Source organism: Perna viridis, chromosome 2 (assembly GCF_037379345.1).
Source record: "Perna viridis isolate PV_CMFRI_1.1 ecotype Kerala chromosome 2, ASM3737934v1, whole genome shotgun sequence".
In the NCBI taxonomy this organism is placed as follows: Eukaryota; Metazoa; Mollusca; class Bivalvia; order Mytilida; family Mytilidae; genus Perna; species Perna viridis.
The window spans coordinates 66,495,624-66,519,497 of NC_142446.1; the positions used below are offsets into that span (position 1 = coordinate 66,495,624).

Below are 23,874 nucleotides of genomic sequence, written 5' to 3' on the forward strand. Positions count from 1 at the left end.
ATAATGTAGTTTAAACAAGCTTTTGTGTGAAACGGTTTATTAAGATAAAGTCTTAGCTTCAAAATGAGTCCAGGTAAGATATATTTGAACTTCTTCAAGTCAAGTTAGGTGGAAAATTGCCACCCCTAACCACGGAAAAAATGCCTCAACATGAACTAAAATGTTAATTTTTGCCATATAAATGGTAAACAATACACAAACTGGGTACTGTTGTTTTAATTATCGATGTATTCAACATACCTGCTCATTTCTGTGGCGTATTTTTCAGTTTTAATGTGACAAAAATGAGTTTTTCATAAAAAGGGGAATTGTTCGAATTCTACATTTTCTTCAATTTCACGTATAATTGGCAATGTCTTTTAAATACAATACTTCATACAAGCTTTTGTATATGCAAATACAATTATAGTGTCTTACCTTTCTAATGAGCCCAAGTAATAAATGTTTGAACTTTTCCAAGTCCAAATAGGTGGAACATTGCCACCCCTACCATGATAAAAAATGGCTTAACATGAACTAAAATGTTCAGTTTTGGCATATAAACGGTGTACAATAGACATGTTGTGTTCTAGTATTTTAATTATAGATGTACTCAACATACATTCTCATTTCAGGTGCGTATTTCAGTTTCAATATGACAATGACGATTTTTCTCATAATAAGGGAAATTTTCGGATTTTCATATTTTCTTCCATTCTACAGTAATTTGGCTTTTTGGTTACAAGTACCATACTTCAAACAAACTTTTGCATATACAAAAACATCTATGTAGCATCTACGCTTTCTAATGAGCTAAGACATCGCATACTTTAACGTATTCCAAGCCAAAAAGGCGAAAGAATGGTACCCCATACTCACTAAAATTTCCGTGAACAACCCAGAATTCATATGTGGTAGATTAGCAAACAAAATCAAATCATGTAAAAACTGTAAACAAAAAATATATAATTCACGTGCTAAACTGCGTGATAATCTGTTTTATTCTTAAATTTCCCCTTTTTGTAATATTTTCTCGTCTTCGGGAAAATAAAAGCATAATATTTGCTTGACAATGTGATTGATACGAGAAGATCTCCATAATAAAAACCAGACAGACATTGCGTACAGTTCGTGTATGCTATAAACGATCATTTTCTTTCACACCATTCTTTCGCCCATTTGGCCTCGAATACGTTTAATTGTGTATTGCCTTGGCTCATTAGAAAGGTAAGATGCTACATAAATGTGTTTGAATATACAAAAACTTGTTTGAAATAGGGTACTTGAAAAACATTGCCCATTACAGGCGAAATGGAAGAAAATATTAAAATCCGAAAATTCCCAATTTTATGAAAAACTCGTTATTGTCAGCTTGAAACTGAAAATAACTCGCCTGAAATGAGAAGATATGTTGAATACATCGATAATTAAAACAATAGTACCCAACATGTCTTTTTTACATCGATTATGTGCTAAAAATTAACATTTTGGTTTATGTTTAGGTATTCTTTTCATGGGTTGAGATGGCAATTTTTCACCTAATTGGACTTAGAAAAGTTCAAATATGTATTACTTGGGCTCATTACAAAGCCAAGACACTGTATAATTGTATTTGAATATACAAAAGCTTATTTGAAGTACGGTATTTGAAAAAAAATGCCAATTATACGTGAAATGGAAGGAAAATTCTGAAAATTCCCTTTTTTATGAAAAACTCATTATTGTCACATTGAAACTGAAAATACTCGCCTGAAATGAGAAGATATTTCGGATACATTGATAATTAAAACAATTGTACCCAACATGTCTATTGTACACCGTTTATATATTAATTTGGGTTCATGTTGAGGCATGGGTAGGAGTGGCAATTTTTCACCTAACTTTACTTAGAAAAGTTCAAATATTTATTACTTGGGCTCATTTTGAAGCTAAGACACTATTTTATTGTGCTGTATCAAAAGCTTGACAGAACTACGATATTCCAAACAAATTTAAATAACGGGTGATATAGAAGAAATTTTTAAATCCTGAAAATTCCCTTTTTTCCAAATTTATAGTAATAGTCGCCCAGAAAAGAAACTCTATGCAACTGAATTGACCAGATATGTTGGGTCATCATTAACTTAATTATGAATGCCTACATATTAGTTCTACGGTGTCGGTATGCTGTGGATGAGAATTCTGTTTGATAATGAGACCAGTTTTCTAGGGGTAGGGGTAGTATTTTTAACATTTCTTTTAAATTCATCCTTGAAAATGAGTTTTTTTTTATTTATTTTTGTAGGAAATTAAATTATCTATCGAATGATACAAAATTTGAGACGTTTTATTTGAGTAATAACTTGTAGAGTTGAATTTATGTGACTTTTGACAGAAAAATCGAAAATCCCATTTTTCGTATTTTTTTGATAAATTCCGACTACGAAAATCGCCAAAATTCATCAAAAGAACCCACGAAGTATAAATTGTGATAAAACTAAACAGCAAATATCAAATAAACCATTTTTTTACTGAGGCGTAAATACTCTAGGGGTTTTGACATTGAAAAATGTGTCAATTTAAGCGATTTTTCGGCGGGGTAGGGGTACATTTTGTTCATTTTACCTAAGTGTTACTGCAGCTTCCTTGGTACCATTGGAAAGCTAAGACATTTGGCTATATGATGATATATACATATGCCAGTTTACTTCGTTCTGTAGAAAGAAGAAGTTCGTAGAAAAAAATACACTTTAAAAATCGACTTTTGCCTCAACGAGGTATAAAAAGTACCCAAAAAATAAAAAAAAATGCTTCAGTTTATTTTTTGGCGACAAAAATATTCGTAAATGGGAGGTATAAGAGTACCTGAAAATCGTATTTTGGTTGATGATTGGGGGTGCACGGGGGATTATCTCAGCCCACATACTATATGGGCTACAAGTATTCCATTCGGACAGATATATAGTTTATCAGTTCAACCTTCCTGTGATGCCTTTTTTTTTAGCAGGACTCTTTTAGAATGATTGTGTTTCAAGTAAGTCACTTTTACCTTCTAGGGCTTTTGAGGTTTAGTTAATAATCCCATTTTAACACTTAGTGCGTATGTGTTTTATCATGTCAATTTTAACATCTTCGTTGTGGTATGCTGTTTTATCATGTAAATAAATAAATTAATATTAAAACTATTATTCACTTACACTAGTTATTAAAAATCCCATTTAAATTATGCGCCCATATGAAATGTACATGTTAAAATATCATGCGCCCATTTGCAAGAATTTTTGCACCCATTTGAAATGTCAATGTGCCCAAATGCAATGTACCGGTGACAATAAATTGCAATCTAATTTAAATTAAAATTGGAGGGTCAAAAAGGGTATTGACCCTGAGGGTCTTAACCCTTTCACCCTTTGTTGAAAAAAAACCAAATGTTTAATATTGTTGATTTTGCACAAAAGTTTGAAAAAACCAAATGATAACATCTCTCTTTTTAAAACATTCTGGTCAGTTTGTTTTTTTTTTAATTATGTTTAGAATTACATGTACTAATTGTTTCCATCATTAAACCCGAATTATATCATATTTCTCAAAGTTTGCAGTATTACAAATTTCCAAATGCTTAAAACACTGAGCATTCATTCCTTCTATTGGACATGGTACAGCCTCTCATTGGCGGACTTTGCGATTGTTTTGATTGTTATCCCATGAAACACGAGTACAGCATGTCGAAAATTTGCAGTATTATGATTAATATACAACTGGGTTGATGCCACTGCTAGTGAACCAAAGATCCCCGAGGATATTCACCAACCCAGTAGCAGATTTGTCTAACACCGAATTATATCAAATTTTATTTATCAATTTTTTTCAAAATGTGCAGTATGATGATAACAAATTTCAAAATACCTAAAACACTGAACCTTCATTTTTTTGTATTGAACATGATAGAACCTCGATAAAGATAAGATAAGAAAACTTTATTTTGTGATGAAGTTCTTGCGGGACCGGATCTAAACACTTTGAAAAGGAGGAGTGCCGGCCGAGTTTCTTCAGAAAAAAAGGGGTGCTAGGACATTCATTTTTTGTCAATTTAACATATGAAAATGACAAATTTTCCAGTAATAAAGGGGTGCCAACCTCCTGCACCCCATCTGGATCCGCCACTGTCTTGTACACAATTAATTTTTGGATTAAGACCGTGAAATTTCAGCTTGATTCAAGGTCACTAATGATTTCCTCTTTAAAATGAAGTTTTTATACAAATAAGGCAACAATCGAAATTATTAAAATCTATTTTTTTCTGTAAGCCAACGAAGACGGGTGTGATATAGAATGTTCATCCATGTTTGCAATTATATTATAATATTTCAACATACTTCATGTACATTTAATATCCTCTTCACCACTCCAATAAAAGCAATATTCAAAGTCTGATATAAAATTCCAAACAAATGAACTTGTCACATTGACATTTTTTCATACGTTCCTTCTAATTTGAAATGACTTTCATGTTAATACTAGTAACCTAGGATTTGTTACATGCTCACAGATCTCACGTTAGTACAGAAGGTGCCCCTTAAGTTTGAAGAAAGCTTTTATGATCGATTTTTTTGTGGAACAAAGATACATCATCTGCACAGAACAAGCAATTCAATTGCATATTACCAACAGCTACCATTTCCATCAAAACATGTAAGAAGTTCATTGTTAAAAATGTTAAATAAATTACGACTTAAAGGATTACCTTGACACATGCCGTTAATTGATTTCAAAATTGTAATTAATGAATTTATAACTCGTACCTACAGAAAATTTTGACTGTACATGTTTCTGACCACACTGTGAAGTGTTCTTATATTCCAATTTTAATAGATAGCTTGTTTAGATTCCATGCCTTTTGTGTATTTGTAATATTAATATGATGCAAGAGGACGAAGTTGAATATATAGAAATATATTTAAAAATCTTCCTTCGATACCTTTCCCATCATGTCGCTTTTTTTTCTGGATGGTTTTTGTCACTTTGACACTTCGTGACACTACATGTTGCTAATATTACTTAGCACTTTCTAACTTGAGTCAGAAAGACCTCCGCTTGTGGCATCTCGGAAACAAAAGTATCTGAATTTAAATAATTATTGAAAACCATATAATATATACATTTAGTGCAGAAGATACGAAAATACCAAACTTTGTATGGTAAGCACTGAAAGGCGTGACTTCCTGTCAGACTGAAATTTTATTTAGCATTCATATATGTAGAGATATTTTTCGAGTATTGTTCGTGGCTAAATGTTTTAACAAATTGAACAAAGTCAGTATTGTAACACCTGAATTACATTTTTGTCTGCCCCCCCCCCCCAGTCTGTAGTTATTATTCCACACTCTTTAATTAATTACGTGTGCAAGTATTTATGTATATTATGTCGTGTTGCTTACGATTGATATGCTTAGTAAATGCTATAGCTATTTGCTATACGCTAATGCCAGAAAGTTTCTTCTAGAAAGAATGTTGTTAAATATCTTACATGTATACATAGTAGTATATAACATCCACAATATTTTAACATTTCATTCAATATACATTCTAAGTCATTTGCTGTGCAACGTTTAAGGTCTTTATTACTTTCAAGATTTCTTTCTTAGAAATTACATAATAGAGGAGAGAAAACTTTTTTTTTCATTTCCTGGTGTAAACAAAACATTTTAGATATTGAAAAGCTATCGTAAAAATATTGACTTGAAATCAGTCAAAGGGATTATCTTAAAGGGCTTTACTGTTGAATAATTTTTTTTTTTAAAGAAAAACATTGATTACCCAAGTTTGTGCTTTTGTCCTTTCAGAAAAGGTTTAAATTGCATGCATAACCGATCATATTGAAACATGAAAACCAACCAAGAGTCTAAGACAAGGTCGAGAGAATCGGACGTAATTTATATATTGTTGAGCAATAATACAAATATACCAGTCCCCGTGGTTTTATAAAAAAAAAATCAACTTTTACTTAGAACTTCAATTTTAAATGGACTTGAGTTGAAAAAGGAGTTGAGAAGATTCTCAATTATGAAACCGGTCACTGGAGACATGTACACAGCTTACCACACAGTCAACGTTAATGTACTTCGTACAGTCTTTATATTGGAACTCGTCTGAACTTTCTTGACATTCTTTTCCTCCGCATTCTGGTTTCTGTACAAAACGAGTCCTCCTCTGTAGACCCTCTCCACAAGTGGCATTACATTTACTCCATTCGCCCCACTTCCCTAAAATACAATGGACGGGACAACAACCAACGTCGCAAGAACGAGTCTCGTTTTTCTGAAGACTTTCACATGGTGTACCGCCACATTCAGGATGTTGTAGGATATATTTATACCTGTACTGTGTTCCTCTTTGTTCACACTGACCTTTGCATGGGCTCCACCACGACCAGGAACCAATGAGGCAATTTTTTTGACAACATAAATTAAAACATTTGGTATCTGATTGTATAGATTTATCATGGTTGTCACAGTAACCCCCGCAGCTTGCCTCTCTAATCTTGTTCCTCATACGACTACAAACCACACGTTCTTCTCCTTTGAGTTTGCAAATATCTGTCTGATTTGTACAGTAACAGAACCTCCACTTTGACCACTGAGTGTATTCACAATCTTGAGGACAACAAACATCCCTGTTGCAAGGTTCCTCTTCGATTTTTTTGATATTGCAAGTTCCCCCGCATGATTCACTGGCTATGATTCGCCTTTCGCGTTGCCTCACTCCTGGGGTATCATTACATGAGGTTGAACAGGGTGACCAGTTAGTCCATTCGCCAGGTATACAGTTTGTAGGCACACATTGAGGATGGACACCGACATACAGTGATAGAAATGTTAATGTTAACAAATAATTAAAGTCAAATTTTAATGAAGTTTTCGGCAACATGGTAAGTTTTTTCGTCTCTCAAGTTGCAGATATATCAAATTTCCACTTTCAAAATTGGAATAATTTTCAAGAAAATTTCCTTTTCAGATTCGTGTTGTTAATTCCATTTTAGTTCTTTTTTATTCGGATTTTTTTTTTCGGATATAGAAAATTAACCTTAGCTTTTAAATCCTACGCAGTCTAACTTATGTAAACCGTTTCATATTTATCTACAACGAATCTAAAAGACGAAGTCAATAATTCTTTTTCTCTTCTCCTTTTTAACAATTGGCATTGATTTTATAAACGATGACTTGTTGTGAAATGCGACATCTAATCCCTGTCTTTTTTTGACACAGATGGAAAGGTATTCTTAACTTTCTTTCAGCAACATGTGTTTTAATAATGATCTTCGTATTCAACCTTTCACACGCCCATCCGATCAAGTAGAATATAACCTTTTTATGAAGATTTATAAAGTTAAAAAAAAATTTAAAAAAAAACTTTTTTTCAATTTTGGGAAAATTTTATTGCGAGAACTGTTAAATCCATTATGATATGCAGCTTTCTTAGCCAAAAGAAACAAATGATGACCTGTTTGAAGGAACTTGATGAGGAATCATTTCAAAATTTTGTTATGTACGTAAAACTTTTTGATCCTTTTATATGCGGACTGCACTTCTATCTTCGCAGATAGTAAAACCACTTGAAAGTTTTGAAGAATTAATATTGTAAGGTAAGGAAGCTTACTGTGAATGTTTCAAAAACAAAAACAAATGTTTTTTACAAGCGTAAGATTCGCCATGTGTATGTTTTAAACTATATAATGAAAATATTCATTTAACTGATACATACAAATATTTTGGGTTAGTCTTCAATTATACTGATAGTTTTTGTAAAGATTGAAACACGTTGGTTGAACAGGCTCAAAAAGCACTGTACGCTCTTTAAAGATCAATAATTCATCATTTCCAGTTGATCTCCAGATGAAACAGTTTGATGCCCTAAATCAGCCATATTTTGACGTATTCTTCTGAAATAAAAAATCATTAACAGTTTTGTAAAAAAAGGTCCTTGGTATTAATGTCATCACCAAATTTTATGGTTTACGGAGAGTTACGTAGATTTACACTTGCTATTCACTTGAAGTCGAAAAGAGTTTGTTTTAGGCATAAATTAGTGTCAAACGACAATAAGCTATCGTGAAACTGTTTTTATCAATTTAGATCGAAGATCAGCATTGATATAGCAGTCGCCAGAGACTTTAGATTTGTAAAGCCTGATAGCAACTGCAGTTATCGTACACTACCGCATACCCCACTTATGTTCAAATGCAGATAGTTAGGCCCACTTTATAGGTATTTCTAATACGTATAATTTAATTCTATGTTATTAACGCCAATAAACAAACCCAATAAACAACTTTATCTGCGAATTAAATATGCTGATTACTTTGGTTTGTATTAACCATGATCCAATTAAAAATAGTTGACCTCTATCATCTTTTCAGTACCTGTTTACCCGAATCGTCGTTCAGTGTCGATATATTCAAGTTGCCTATTTACTTTTAGAAGTATGAAAAACATATTATGCTTTGCTAGCCATGAAAACCTTGCGATATTATAAATAGTTATCAATCGTATAATTGAAATATAAAGAGCAATGCTGAGCTGAGTACCAATTGGAAGAGCTGTCTTCAGGTATTTCATGCAGGCCCTGATGGATAAAAGGAGCAGTGGTTACGATCAAGAAACTTGTATAAAGAAAGGGGTTTCAGGCTATTATTTGCCACTTATTTTTTGTACCTTTTTTTTTTTTTACAAAAACGTAGCATAACCCCCGAAACGATCCTGACGTATTTTATTACGATTACCGCCTCGTGACATCAAAAGCCCTGATCTGACAAGTGAAAATAAAACTTTGCACAGGCGATGCCATAGAAATTTCGATTGTGCATTTCTCCGGAATTGTGTCATTTTTTTTTTGTCTGGTGTTCTTGGTTTTTGCCAAAAAAACATTCTATCTGCCTATTTTAGCCATGTATTTACTATTATAATACAGCTGAATGTGCTCCAGGGCCTTAAAAGTGCATGGCAAATGTTTCCTGCACCAGACACGATCGGTGAAATATATTCTAAAACTTTATCGTTAATGTTAAAGTATGTGATTCTGGAACTAGATGCCCAGCGCTTTTACATGACACACATGCGTCTATTGAATAACTTGTAGCACTTGAGCTATAAAGCGCAGCAACTGAGAAATGTAGCTAGTTTAGAGGAACATGTATTTAAGGATATGATTTATTTCAGTGATTGTGGGTTAATTATGAATGATTTAACACACAGTTTAGATCTGGAGGTCGATAAATTGAATTTTTGTCATCTTTCCTCCTTGAATAACTTCTGCTTCGTTTGATTTTCATAAAAAGACACAACACAATATATGAATTGAAAAAGGCCATTTATTATAAAATGACGAAAATTAAGTATCAACAGGACATCAGCAAAACACAATTATATATACAGCGATTTACAATAAGTCTAGAATAACCTGAATTGTAAAAATACTGAAAGTACATACTAATCCATGAATAGTATCTGAGCTGAAAATCAAAGGTGAGGGGCCGATAAATTGAATATCGATCTGAAAATAAATTAATAAATAAAAAAAAACTTGGAATGGCCAAGTAGTAGTTTGTACTTCAAATATGCACTATGTCGGAGAGTTTTGTATTTATTCATCTAGGTGTTCCATGGAAACCGATATCGAACTTGAATATTACGCAATCTGGCGCACTGCTACGATGCATCAAGAATTTTGGTGTGTATGTGTGGTTTTTAATTGTACTTCGTAATCAGACTGGTGAAATTAAAATTAAAACACAGACTTCAATATTAACCAATTATAACAATAAGCATGTGTCACGTTTGAATTCGATCCCCGTACTATCCTTTTATCTCATAGTTTTGAATTCGACGACTATTTTAGGCATAAAAAACGATCGATATAAATTGATTCAGTACGTGAGTTTGATTTTTTTTAATTATTATTGTTAATGGTGATCGTTCTGTTAAATGGGTAACATTTATCAAATACATATTTTCATAGTATATCGGTATGATCGAAATCAGGTAAATCCAGAAATATGTAAATTTGACTTATTTGAAAACTAGTGAAAAACAACCCCTTCAAGACCAGTCCAAACAGAATTTTTTTTTACGAGTCGGGGAGGGGGAGGCGGGATTTTATTCCAAGTTCTAGACGATATTTTGTCGGAAATGGATATAATGAATATGTCAAAGCGACAACATGCAACCACACCGGGATAACAAAATGTCAGCTCAATAGACCTAAATTCTATCGCACATGCAATTTCTGAGGGAATAATCTTAGAGATGAATACCATTATGTTGCTGTTTGTTCCAATATTGATGTCACAAACTTAAGAAATAAGTATATGACTTCATAAATATCCAAATCGACATTTAATTTATGGAATGTTCTAATACTGTAACTTCGATATATTGTCATGCAGAGCGTAGAAAAACTAATTGCTTTATAATTAAATTCCTTATTAAGTACCAGTCCACATAAAATTTAGGCAGTGTCATTCATGGTGTAGAAACCAAACACCAAACAAACAAAAAAACTTTTCAGTCTACATATGGTATATTTTCACAAAACGACAATTATATGTATTTCTGTATTCAGATCTGCTCTTTTGAGAAAATCACACATTTATTTCCGACTAAAATCAACAAAATCAAACAAAATCAAGAGCGATAACTCTTGAAAAGTGGCAAAGTCATATACAATCTATATAAATTTCATCTCGGAAGTGTAACACCCAAATGAAAATGTAAGACCGGTTATTTGGTCCAAAGCTGTTTATGAACAAGAAATAAAGGTGACTTAGGTAAGAATTTGACATGCATGAATCACCACCCGTCTGATTTTTATAAAGAATGTTACTTAATATACTTCGTGTTAGCTGACCACTCACTCTGCTTCTTTTGTTTAATGTGTATTTTATACGCGTTAACTAATTATTTGTCATGGCCATGATCTTTGCCTAGTCATGGTTTTTGTCTGGTCATGGCCTTTGTCTATAGTCATAGCCATGGTCTTTGACTAGTCATGGCCTTTGTCATGGCCTTTGTCTATAGTCATAGCCATGGTCTTTGACTAGTCATGGCCTTTGTCTATAGTCATAGCTATGGTCTTTGCCTAGTCATGGTCTTAGTCTATAGTTCTTAAACGTGAAACTCCATAAAAAATCGACACATCTAACGTTTACGTAATAAAATTCCATTCCATAGCATTTAAATCAAAACGACTAATGGGATCCCCCATAATTGACTTGAATTGCGTTTTTTTAGGGGGTGGGATTGGAGTCATGGTGAAGAGACAAGAACATTTCCAAAGCTGGTAAAGGAAAATTTGACCATGCATGGAATCATTTTTACTATAAATCCATTGTGACAGAGTATTATGCGATTGCTACTATATGATTATGACAAGTGCAATTTTTGTTTTTTTTTCATTTTGCATACAATAAATTATTTATTTGGTCATCAGAATACTTATCGTATTTATTAAGATTATACACCAAAGTTTAACCAAAGAGATTTTCTTAAGTTACATATTTTTCTTGGAGACCTTCACTCCATCGGTCAGTGTCCTAGCCTTCAGTTATTGTAACTTCACAAAATTGTTATTGAAGTGTTGTACCAACGCATGCTTTGGTCTACGAAAAGATTTCGAGAAGATTTGCAAATCTTTGTGTGAATTTTTTTGTTTACAATGGCAACAAATTCGCAAATGTAAATATATAATAATATATATTTATATATAAATATGTTGTGACTGTCAGCCATTCTCAGGGGCTATTAAAATCTAGTGGCGATTCTTCCCCGGGAGTTTGATGCCATGGATTATCACCGGATAAATCTAACCCTACTTTGTTTATTCTTTGTATATTGGAAGAAGCATCATCAGCAGTTATCAAATAGACGGATCAGATTACTAACACGTGGGTTTGTAGACGTGTAAAGCAATCGACGTGGCATTTCTGCTGTCTGAAAGATTTCTTAGTTGTAAATATGGGTTCCTTGCGGATGCAGTCGATTTTCCTTTTTGCAAGCTATTTTTCTTTGTCCAAGGTATGTAACTTATTGAGTAGTAACTTATCACGATAATTTATATTTTACTTATACAATCGCACAAAGGTTGGAATTGGCACCAAGTCAGAAAGTCATAGCTTGCCATACAACTTTTACCATTGCTGTAGTACACAGATTCTGAAAACAATCAAAATATGAATTTATTTTTTGCCCGGAATGCATGCATAAATAATTATACACGTGAACGTTTACATTCTTTTTGGCGGCTTGGGATCCTGGTTATGGATCACCAAATTTTAATTTTCTAAAGTTTAAAAAAACTGTGTTGTATTCCATAAGCTGGTAGTGCATAACATGAAGTCCCTGATTCCATCCGGAACTCCACCAACGAGTTCACAACAAATTAGACAGTTTTTTGACAGTTTTTTTTATTACTTCTACTTAATTATAAGTAGTGTTATAGACTTCTTATATATTTTAGGCTTAAAACGATTTACCATACTTTCAAAAATTTGTTTCTTGAAAAAAAAAAGATTGTGTATATTTTCATTTTTAATGTTTTTGAATGTTGAATTATAATTAGATTAAAATTTGCAAAATACTTAGAATATTTTAAAAAGAAGAACAGATTTTTGCAGTCTTTATGTGACCTCACCTCAACCAAGCAAATACGTTGTAATACTATGTTTCCCTTTCTTACAAGACTTTAATAGATTTTTGTTATGCACAGACATGGATGATCAGAGAATATCAGAGGCAGTTGAAAGACATAAGAATTGACCATCATGGGGAGTTCAGGGGAGATAACTCAAGTTTTTAAAATTATTATGTTGTAGTAAGTAGTGATTTATCTATAAATTACTATTTAATAACATGAACTGTGCAATTTTTTTTTCTAGATCAAACAAGACATGTTTGTTCCTATTTACAATTTATTATTTAAAATTTAAAGAATGGTTGCGCATGTATTAGTAGGGAACTCTGGATTCTCTAATTAAAAATGGGGGGTGGGGTGGGGGGGGGGGAGTGAAATCATATGAAACTTGTGAAGAAAGTTTTCTATGTTGGTTTACATGCATGTGCATGTAATATCTTTGGATAAAATAAGTTAGAAAATACATTTTCTGATTGTATCTTTTCTTAAAAGGATAATTGATGTATTTTTCTTGACATTACATATCCAGTGGCATAAATATCACAAATGACAAATTATTGCTTATAAATTTGATGAACAAAATTTTCAGAATCTCTTTACTACCAACACCCAAACAACCCCAACCCCATAAAAAAGTAAAAAAATGCTTTCCTATTAACCAGTTCTTTGTCATTTTATTTCAGGCAGGGGACCTAACAGTCACAAAGAAAGTATTCCTTGATGTTTCCATAGGAGGAGAGTCTGCAGGAAGGATAGTCATTGGACTTTTTGGGGAGGCTGTACCTAAAACTACTGAAAACTTTGCAGCATTAGCATCCCACAGTCATGGTTTTGGTTACAAAGGCAGCAAATTTCACAGAGTCATTGATAATTTCATGATTCAAGGTAAATAAGACAAGCTCACATGTTTTCTAGTTTCCTTCAGTTTTGTTATAAGTAAATGTATTGGAAGTATAAAGCAGCAATTTATTATATATCAAGTATTAAATTTTTTTCAGGTGGAGATTTTGAATCTGGTAATGGTTATGGAGGCAAGAGTATCTATGGTCAAACTTTCCCAGATGAAAACTACAAGCTTGATCATTATGGCCCAGGATGGGTTAGCATGGCAAATGCTGGTAAGTGAAATAAAAAAGGGGATACATAGTAATTGTAGAAAATGTTTCTATTAACAAATGCCTGTTAAAAAAGGACTTTTTAGAAATAGAGTGGGTATGCTTTATTGTATGACCTACCTAAAACAAGGTCGCTGGACTCCAGAATGAAACAGTATTGTCAAATAAAATCTGGTAGATGTAGAAAAGGGGGAGGGAATGAAATTGGGCATTGGAACATTGTATTTACGGAAAAAGGTATTAATGTGTACAGATATCCAGGATAATTTGAATATGATAGCTAATGCAGTGAAACTTATCTAAACTGAACCCTGAAAAAAAACTTGAAAAATTGTCTAAACCAGAGACATTGTGGAAAGTATTGTTGTTCGTGGAGTACCAATTTTGGATGTTTTTGTGGGTTTGGTAAACCACGAAATTTAGTTCCCGAGGAAAAGGAAATTACCCATTTATCATGACTGAGTTGTCAAATCCATGAATTTAAGAATCTACGAACTGATCTTTTCCCCTAAACCACAAAAATTGATACCCAAGAATAAAAGAATTATCACTGTATAAATTTTAATATGTTATAAACCACCTGTTGAGTGTCTAACTGATAACCTGTCCAGTGGCTTACTGTGTTCAGTGTCTAGCTGAGCACCTGTCCAGCGTTTAACTGGACATCTCTCCAGTGTCTAACTGAACAACCCTGTCCAGTGGTTAACTGATAACCTGTCCAGTGTCTAACTGATAACCAGTCCAGTGGCTTACTGTGTCCAGTGTCAAACTGAACATGTATCCATTGTCTAACTGAACAACCCTGTCAAGTGTCTAACTGAACAACTCTGTCAAGTGTCTAACTGAACACCCCTGTCCAGTGTCTAACTGAACAAAACTGAGTGGTTTCACTGTATCACTACAGAATTAGAGTCGGAAATAATTATAATCAGGCAACAAAAAAAAACTTTGATTTGATGAGACTTGCCCAGATCATGAGGAAAGGTAATTGACACAAATATCTATATTTTTAATGAATGATAGTAATAATAATGATATTATTCCTTTAAGATGATTACAGTTAGTATACAAGCTACTAGTAATCTTCGCTCAGGCCCTCACACACATTTATTTTCTAAAAACACAGAGTTAATAATAAAACAAAAGCTTATTCGACAATGTTAAAGTGCTCTGTAAAGATATATACAGTATAGAAATTCAACATTAAAAAGCAGTATAAACAGTATTATATCAGTTTTGAATGAGTTAGTTGTGGCTACATTAAGTAAATGTTGAGGTAACTTATTCCACATGACATACCCACAATATAAGAATGAATCTCCAAAAAGTTCAGTTTAAAATTTTACATGACAGCAAAAATTATCACAAATATGATCAATTACTTCAAAAACCTAAAATTACGTACAATTTGTAGGTTTTGTACCACCATTCCAAATTCATACCAAATTTAAGGAAATTATTTATATTTTCCAAATTAAAAGGAAGGGGATACTGCTGTAGTTAAGAAAAAGGCCAACAATTTCACTGTTATAGGAACCGACTTTTTTTTTTTTCAACAGGGAAAGACACCGGGGGTTCACAGTTCTTTATCACAGCTAGACAGACCACCTGGTTAGATGGAACCCATGTTGTCTTCGGCAAAGTTTTACAAGGAATGGATGTCGTAAGGAAGATTGAAGTTGTGCGAACTGATGATGGTGACCATCCAATCAATGATGTGATTATATCAGATTGTGGTGTCTTGTCTGACCCATTTACTCCTTATGATGAAACGGCAACAGGGGTGCAGGTTTAGGGAATCAGATGAACATTAACATTTAGAGGTCTTTCAGGTCAGATTGTTGATTAATGATTTTAAGTCGTTTATTTTTATACATCTGTAAATGAACATTCGTTTATTTTTTGGAAATCTCTGAAATATTATGAAATTTAATTTTTGTATTCTTGTAACATTATTATACAAAGATTTTTTTATGTTCTTTCACACTTTTTATAGACATAAATGTAAGTTCAGAAATAGGATTATCAATGCCCATCATGAATTTCCTGTTTCTCATTTATTTCTTTAATTTTTAGTAATGTGCATTTATTACATGTCATGTGTTTTATTGCATTTTCTTGGTTGTATTTTAAAGTATATTTGCAACTCAGGTTTTTTTCCCATTTTATAATTATAAAAAATGTAAATATGTATGCATAGCACCTTACTGTAGAGTAGATTTTATAATCAAATTGATAATGGTGCCTCTTAATCGTTAGTTATGAATAGATATAGCAATAAACCATATAAATGTGAGTTTTTTTTTTGCAATAATTCAATTTTTGTGATAGACACCGGGAAGAGAAATTAAAAACATGGAAATTAATACCAGCAATGATTTAGACTAACTTTATATGGTTAATAAGAAATTGTGAAAATTACATTGCACTTTAGAGAGGTAGACCTAGGATAAGGGACACAACTCTTACAAATCACTGGAACATTTGTATTCAGCATTTTACATCAATATTATGTAAGCATCTATTTAACTTGCCAATGGATCGATTTTATTCTGCTTCAAAAGAAAGCTTCAGCTTTGGTGATATTGAATATGATACAAACATATCTCTGATTTCAAGAGTTGTATCCCTTACCATAGGTCTACCTCCTTAAATAATCACCCATTTTGTTTAAAAAACATGAAATATTCAACAAGCACAAAATTAAAAAAAACGACTTATACAGCAGTGTCTGACAAAAAAGAAACCACATTTTTATCCTGATTGCAAAATCAAAAAAGGTTGGTCAGGATTGTTTTAATGTTTATAAATTTAATAGAAAACATTCCTTATTCTCTTTTTTTAATATTTTGAATCAGTCTTCATCATCCCGTTACATTCATGAACAATTTTTTTAGAAAAAGTTACCACTGCACAATTTAAGCTTGCTTGCTCAATTGTATTGCTTATTGTCTCATCAAAATATATTATTCTAATGTGCCTTAGAGCCAAATCAAAAATGGTAAGTTTAAACTGTTTTTTATCCTGTAAATTGTCAACATTGTAATTGATATTAAATTAATTAGAAATGTCAATCACAGGTATTTGTATACAGGACCCAATGAAGCTTCTTCATGTCCCCCTTTTTTACCTGGGCAACAAAAATTGTATTTTTCATTTTTTCCTACTTTCTCTATGATTAAAGTCATTCCATATACAATTAAAACTATCAAACAGGGTTTTCTATCCATATGGGTTTCCTGGTATCATTACTGTATGTGTATGTTGGTAGGCCAAAAAAGGGGAAGGGGTGGCATCAAGAGGCTCCAATTGGATCCTGTCTATATGATAAAGTACCAGTGGTGGTGTTTAGTTGTCATGTTGACTATTTTGTACCTTTATAACTTATCAATTAAGAATAATAAATCACTTATGAGTGATGTTCTATGCCATCTCATCTGGAGATCCAATTTAACAATAAATGGTTATGAGAGTTGTTTTTTGTTTTGTAAGTATTAAAGGACGTAAAATTCCACTTTGTACATACGTCTGTCTTTTTATAGTATGCTGATGTCCATCCGTCGTTCTCACTTTAAACAACACTAAAAAAAGCTGTCAGCGATTTTGTGTAACTGGTGAGTTTTTAGCTCATCTGGACAAAAGGGCCACGTCAGCCCTTGCCTTCAATTGGCCTTCAATTGGTGTCCGTCGTCGTAGTCGTGAACAATTCTTCAAAACTTTTCTTCTTTGATACTACTGGACCAATAAGAACCAAACTTGGTATGAATGTTCATTAGGGTATTCAACATAGAACTGATGAGGGGATTTTTTTTCCTGCTACAATGTAAGCGGTTATGATGGCACCAAGTCAGAAAATAGCTTGCCAGACAACTTCTAGCATGGCTGGAGTGTGGATGTTTTTATCTGTCGAAAAACCAGGCCGCCATTACTAAAAGTATAACATAGTTTTTCGCATATTTCTCCGAAACTGTTTGGTTTAGCCAAATTCTGACATGGGGTAAAAGTATTTAACATGAAGGTTTTAGCCCCACCTCTTTTAAATAGATGTTATCTTTAAGATTGACAAAAATTCTTTTTTGATGATTCAGATGTCAAAGTGTTCCTTTTGAAATTCTGTTTGAAAAGGGATTTTTTTGAAGTATTGGATTTTTTTAAAATCATTACTAGCATTTTTCTACCAGATTTAAACCTCTTATTTACAGGGATCGAATGTAATGGTCTTTGATTTGCACCATAATATAGAATATACAAATCAAATCAAATCAAATATTTGCCAAATATTATGACAGTAGCAGATTCATAAATTCACGGCCTAAAGGAGGCATTGGGCTGATTGGCCGAAGTCGGGAAGTCTGGGCCTATTCCGTGATTCAATGTTAACCGAAATTTAATATCGAACAAAATCTGCCTATGTATGATACATGAAGTTAACAGCAATTAACAAATATATTGTGGGAGATTCAGAATTAAATTCCCGGCCTAAAGGAGGGTTTGGGGTGATTTCCCGAAGAGGGGGCCTATCCAGTGATTCAATGTTAATAACTTAAATATGATCCTTTCTTTTTTGGAAACTATCCAAATATGTAAAATCGGACTAGTAGCGCATTATAACTTTTAATCAGATTGGTGTACTCACTTGTATAAAGTTGAAGCGGGAAACAGTGATCCCTTAAAGTGTTGTTGAGAGATATGCGAAGAAGACCTACATGTAAAAACAACATAATCCTTATGACAGCAGAAAAATGTAAATGGTACGTTATTTTGATCTGAAGCTGCATTTTTTAATCAAAGACACCTTATACAGATCATTACAAATAGGCGGATCTAAGGGGGTGGGTGGCGCCCAAAATTTATTAGAATAACGTATTTTTGTGTGTGAATATGCACGCATGAAAAATGTTTATTAAATATTTTTTGTGCCAACCCCCTTTAGGTAACTCTCTGGACCCGCCACTGTTACAAATAACAATTACACTAGACTGCAGGCTGACACCGTTTTAGTAAATTACTATGCCACCATCTCAGCAGTTACACTTTTATTTGTTATCTCATTCCGATACCACGAGGCAATAATCTGTTAAAATCAGTACACAATTTGTTTCCAACCTATATAGCAGTCAGTTTTTAGTTCGTTTGAATCGGCGATTTCCCCCCGTTTAGTAGGAAATGGGGGTAATAATACAATAGAACGTACCCATTCGGCATGACGGTCTTATAATGAACTTGGCCGAAAATGAACAAGTAATAGCCGAAAACCCCTTTTTCTATCGGAATCATTGCCCCTGTTTTGTAAATATTTGGATCCGCTCGCATGAATTGCGAAGACAGCTCTTTCGATTTGTACTCAGCACCGATACCATTCGTTCAATTTTTCTTTTTAGAATTGACGACGATTTAAAATCTTATAGGGGCAAAAAATAACATCAACAGTTGATAATCCTTTTTGGAACCCAAACTGTACATCATTTATAGTGTCATAATTACATGACCAATCCTTCAGTCTATTATTAATGACATCAATAAACAGTTTAGCTAAGCAACTCAGTAGACTGATGCCTCGAAAGTTATTACCGTCACAAGGGTCACTCCGCTTGTGAACAGGTACAAGAATGGCCATGAACAAGTCTTAACGGTAGAGTCCTGAAACTAAGATACCATTGAACATTTTGCATAAGATTGATACAAGCACATCTTTACATTCGATTAGGTATTCATTTAATATACCATCTACACCATAACTTTTATCATGTTTTAAATTTTGCTATTGCTTTATAGATTTCGCTTTCAGATATTTCACAATCTAATTCTTCGAATTCGTAAACAGGAATTTCACTGGATTCGGCATTAAGAACATCTTCATCACTGCATTCTGTTTCTAAATTCTTGAAGTGACTGAAGAATTCACTACTATGCATTTTTGGTTTACTCTACTCGTTTTGTTGAAATTGCGAAAAATTTCTTTCGGGTTCGATCGTTTAAGAAATTCTAACATGTTGCCCTCTTGGTTTTTACATGCTCGTTCTAAAATCTTATAGTTCCTCTTGTCACGGACTAGTTGGTCGTACTCCCTTTGGTTTTTGTCAGATTAAAGCAATTCAACGACGAAATGTACTTTATGCAAAGCGCCCTGCACGCACTGTTGAACCGCTGTTTGTCGACGTTATAATCACAGAGCTGATTTTCGGTATTTGTTTTGTCATAAACTGTTACAGTAGATTTCTGCTTGAGTCTAAACAACGGCGCCAAGATGTTGCAAAGAAATTCGCTAAAATTCCTGACAGATTTGTTCAAACTTTGTTGGCTACTAGTTCTGACATACCATAACAACTGAAAAATACTAGTATTAACACCATTATCATGGGAAGCTGGTATGTAGATCTATATTACTGCACAAGACAGGGAAATTCGTCTCGTTTGTTATAATTTAGTACTGAGATGACTTCTGTTGTCGGTCTAAAAATGACACGGAGGAAGTTGTGTCAGTATTCTCCTTAGTTTTGAGCTCTGGTGGATAAATAAACGGAAACCATTCTCCAAATTCAAGATAAACGAAGAGAAGGTTGTCAATATATCGATATGTTATATTGAAGGATCTATAGCCTCTTTAACCTTTTTTGCCTTTCGCAAGATTTTTAGGGAGAAAAAAAAAACATATCGACTAGGAGAGGGGCACCGTTAGTGCCCATTGAGTGCCAGTGATTCTTTGTTGAAAAATTGTCCCTCCAAAAGTGACAAAGAAACTCTAGCACACTGAGAAACTGTTGTTCGGTGTAGCAATTTTTGTATTTTTGTTTTGTGAAGTGAAAACCATTTTATATGATTTGAACATCTGAGTCACTTAATGTTTATTATTAAAGACATTATTAAATGAAGTTCATTCTCTGTAATACAAGGCATAGTATCGTTATGGTGTATCCATCAGCACCATGAAAACTGATTTATTCAACGGATCATAGTTTTCCTTTCCTCGTTTGTTTACCCCGGACTTGACTTTTTATGAGCAACTCGGCGGGTGTTTCTAGAAAAGCAGAGGACGCTTACCCTACCGGTGCACCTGGTCCATGCTCCCAGTTTTTAGTGGAGTCCGAGTCGCTCATTTACGTTTGTTACTTTGTATGTATGATTTTAGTTACTTTATGTTCTTTGTTGTGTATATCTGTTTTTCCATGTCTGGTCTTTGTCCCTGGATTACATTCTTTTGATTACCGCTATAACCTTGGTTCCCTTGATTACTCTCTCTACTATATCCGACAGATGGCATTCCTGGACCTGAAATATGCCCCAAATTTAACGGGAAACGTTGGGAGAGACTTTTTAGGGGGCAGATTCGCATATATATAACCTCCCGTGCACCCCCCGCTCATCAACCAAAACTTTTCATTTACGAAACTTTTTGTCGCCAAAAAATAAACTGAAGCATTTTTTTTTTTGGCTACTTTTTATACATCGTTGAGGCAAAAATCCATCAATTTTCAACGTTTTTTATTCTTCAACCTTTCTACAACACGAAGTAAACTGACATATATATGTATATCATCATGTCGCCCAATGTCACAACTTTACAATGGTACCAAGAAGTTGCGGTAACACTTAGGATTAAAAAATGAACCCTATCCCACCGAAAAATCGCTTAAATTTACATATTTTTCCATGTCAAAACTCCTAGAATATTCATGCTTTAGTAACAAATATCTTATTTGTTTAGTATTATCACAATTAATACATCTGGGGTTCTTTTGATGAATTTTTGCTATTTTCGTAGTCTATCCAAAAGTTTCGGAGTTCATTCAAAAAAGCGCAAAAGGGATTTTCGATTTTTCCGTAAAAAGTCACATATATTCGACTCTACAAAACGTCTCAAATTTACTATCATTCGATAGATGATTTAATTTTCTACGTAAATAAACCACGAAAACTAATTTTCAAGAATGAATTTTCAAAAATTGTTTAAAATATTACCCCTACCCCTAGAAAACTGGTCTCAGTATCAAAATTCTCATTCACAGCATACCGACACCATAAAATTCATATTGCATTCATAATTAACATAATTATATACCCAACATATCTGATCAATTCAGGCGATTAGATTTTCTTTTTTTTGGGGGGGTTACAATAACTATAAAATAAAATTGTAAAAACGGGAATTTTTAAGAAATTCATATTTTCCATTGTATCACCTTTTATCGTCATTTTTTTTCAAAATACCGTAGTTTAAACAATTATGTTTTTTACCCACAAACCCTAAGTGTTTTTGCAAATTTCTTGGTACCATTGTAAAGTTGAGACATTGGGCCACGTGATGATACCTGTATTTGTTTAGTTTGTCCACACATGCTGTACCAGTAAGACGTAGACGCTCAAACAATTGAGTCACAAAAATCTTGGCTTTTTGACTCAGTGGGGTACAATTATATGCTTATACTGAAAAAGAATCCGAAAATATTCTTTGGTGACAAATTTATTCGGTAATGGGAGATGTAAAGGTACCTAAAAATCACCATGAAGTTGATTAGTGGGTGGGGTGCACGGTGGACCCTCCCATCCCACGGACTACTACACATTACAGTGGCGGATCCAGAGTTTCAGGTAAGGGGGCCCAAAAAAAAAATTCTTGACCGGATCATCGGTGAGGATCAAGAAATCATACTAAATAACTAATTTGTTGGCTTACTTTTGAATCATACTTCTTTTTGAGTATTTTCATGATTTCATACGCACAATTTTTCAACAATTTTTAAAAAATTGCAATTTTCAATTTTCTAAGGAAGCCGGGCGCCTCGCGCCCCCCGGATCCGCCACTGCCAGGCGCGTAGCTGCCGTTAGGCAAAAAAGCTTTTGCCTGCACTTAAATTTACCAATTGGATCCCCTACCAGACCCCCTGCGTAATTTTGCATACACTTCAATTTGGCCTCAGCTACGCGCCTGACTGCATTACCCCAGTAAAGTCATTTATGTACATGTATTTAGTCTTGCCAGTGGAAACTATTAGGATGTTGTATAAAACTTGTGGAGTATTTAAATATGTATACATTTCTAATTTATGAAACTATGGCGAGTGTAGCGAGCCAAATTTTTTTTAAAGGTTTTTCGGAGGTCAGAATATTTATTTTCAATTTACTAGCCAAGATCAGAATATTTATTTTCAAGCAATAAGCAAAATCAGACTATTTATTTTCTGGTTTGATGAGGTCAGATTATTTATTTCCTAAATAATCAGAGACAGATTATTTATTTTTAAAATCTGCCAGCCCCCCTTAAGAATCTAATGGTCGCCCCCTTTGTCATTTCATCTTTTCATGGAAAAAAATTCAAAACGGAAGTTCATGACCGGGGGGAGGGGGGCTACTATTTACCTTGCAATTGAATTTAAATAAATATGAACCTTTTTGATCAAACAAAATTAACTTTTTCTGTGGAATGGTCCAATTCATATTGTACAATTAAAAAAAAAAATTAAACAATTATTAACACCAAATTATTATTTTTTTCGATCCTACATATTGAAAGATTTTTTTCTGAAAAAAATCATATATGGCCTCGCGAATTTCAGTAGTTTCAGTTAATGCAATAAATCAAACAGTAAATATTGCATTTCATAATATATAGTCGACCTGACTCCCATATTTTCTCCCAAACTATTTCAGGAGAACACCTTGCCTACAACAATAAAACAAAAAACATAGCGAAATAAGAAAAGAAAAGAAAAACAAAAAAAAAGCAAAGCAAAAATATAATCCCCCCCCCAAGACCCGTACAGGTCCGGGTGTCAAAAGAATAGGCCTGCAGCAACGCTAAGCTTGTCGTAAAAGGCGAATAAATAGTGCTCAGAACCCTAGCCGGGGGCTAGGGCGCTCTGCCCACAGAGCAACTGGGATGTGTGCCCCAGGTGGTGGAATGGGGTACCCCTGGCGTGTTACATGCTGGGGTTGTCAGGCTATAATACGGAAAACCTGACCGCAAACCATTGTGGTGCACCGTGTTGGGAAAGATGCCACGTTCCTCGCACGTTAAAGAACCATACTGTGGTATTCTCCCGGAGTAGGAACCACAGGGCTCCGCCACAGGAGGCTAAATTGCCCGACCCTACCCACCTCTCCCTATTTCCAGTGGCAA

At 33.7% G+C, this 23,874-nt stretch overlaps 2 protein-coding genes across 3 annotated transcripts in view; one reads left to right on the forward strand and one right to left on the reverse strand.

Moving 5' to 3' along the window:
- LOC148626548 (protocadherin Fat 4-like) overlaps positions 1–7,045 on the reverse strand; it is a 110,250-nt gene extending 103,205 nt beyond the window's left edge. Inside the window, exon 1 of one of the 2 annotated variants that reach the window (XM_088570626.1) lies at positions 6,058–7,045. In XM_088570626.1, coding sequence (XP_088426752.1) covers positions 6,058–6,885 — 828 coding nt within the window. In that variant the 5' untranslated portion in view covers positions 6,886–7,045. The remainder of the gene's footprint in view (positions 1–6,057) is intronic. The other variant, XM_088570625.1, reaches the window with a different exon arrangement.
- A 4,892-nt stretch (positions 7,046–11,937) lies between these two features.
- LOC148626550 (peptidyl-prolyl cis-trans isomerase B-like) lies at positions 11,938–17,233 on the forward strand. Its single transcript, XM_088570637.1, has 4 exons — positions 11,938–12,026; positions 13,326–13,527; positions 13,641–13,760; positions 15,317–17,233. Exons 1-4 carry the CDS (start codon positions 11,967–11,969, stop codon positions 15,550–15,552), a joined length of 618 nt encoding a protein of 205 aa, XP_088426763.1. The 5' UTR covers positions 11,938–11,966; the 3' UTR covers positions 15,553–17,233.
- Positions 17,234–23,874: the final 6,641 nt, after the last annotated feature.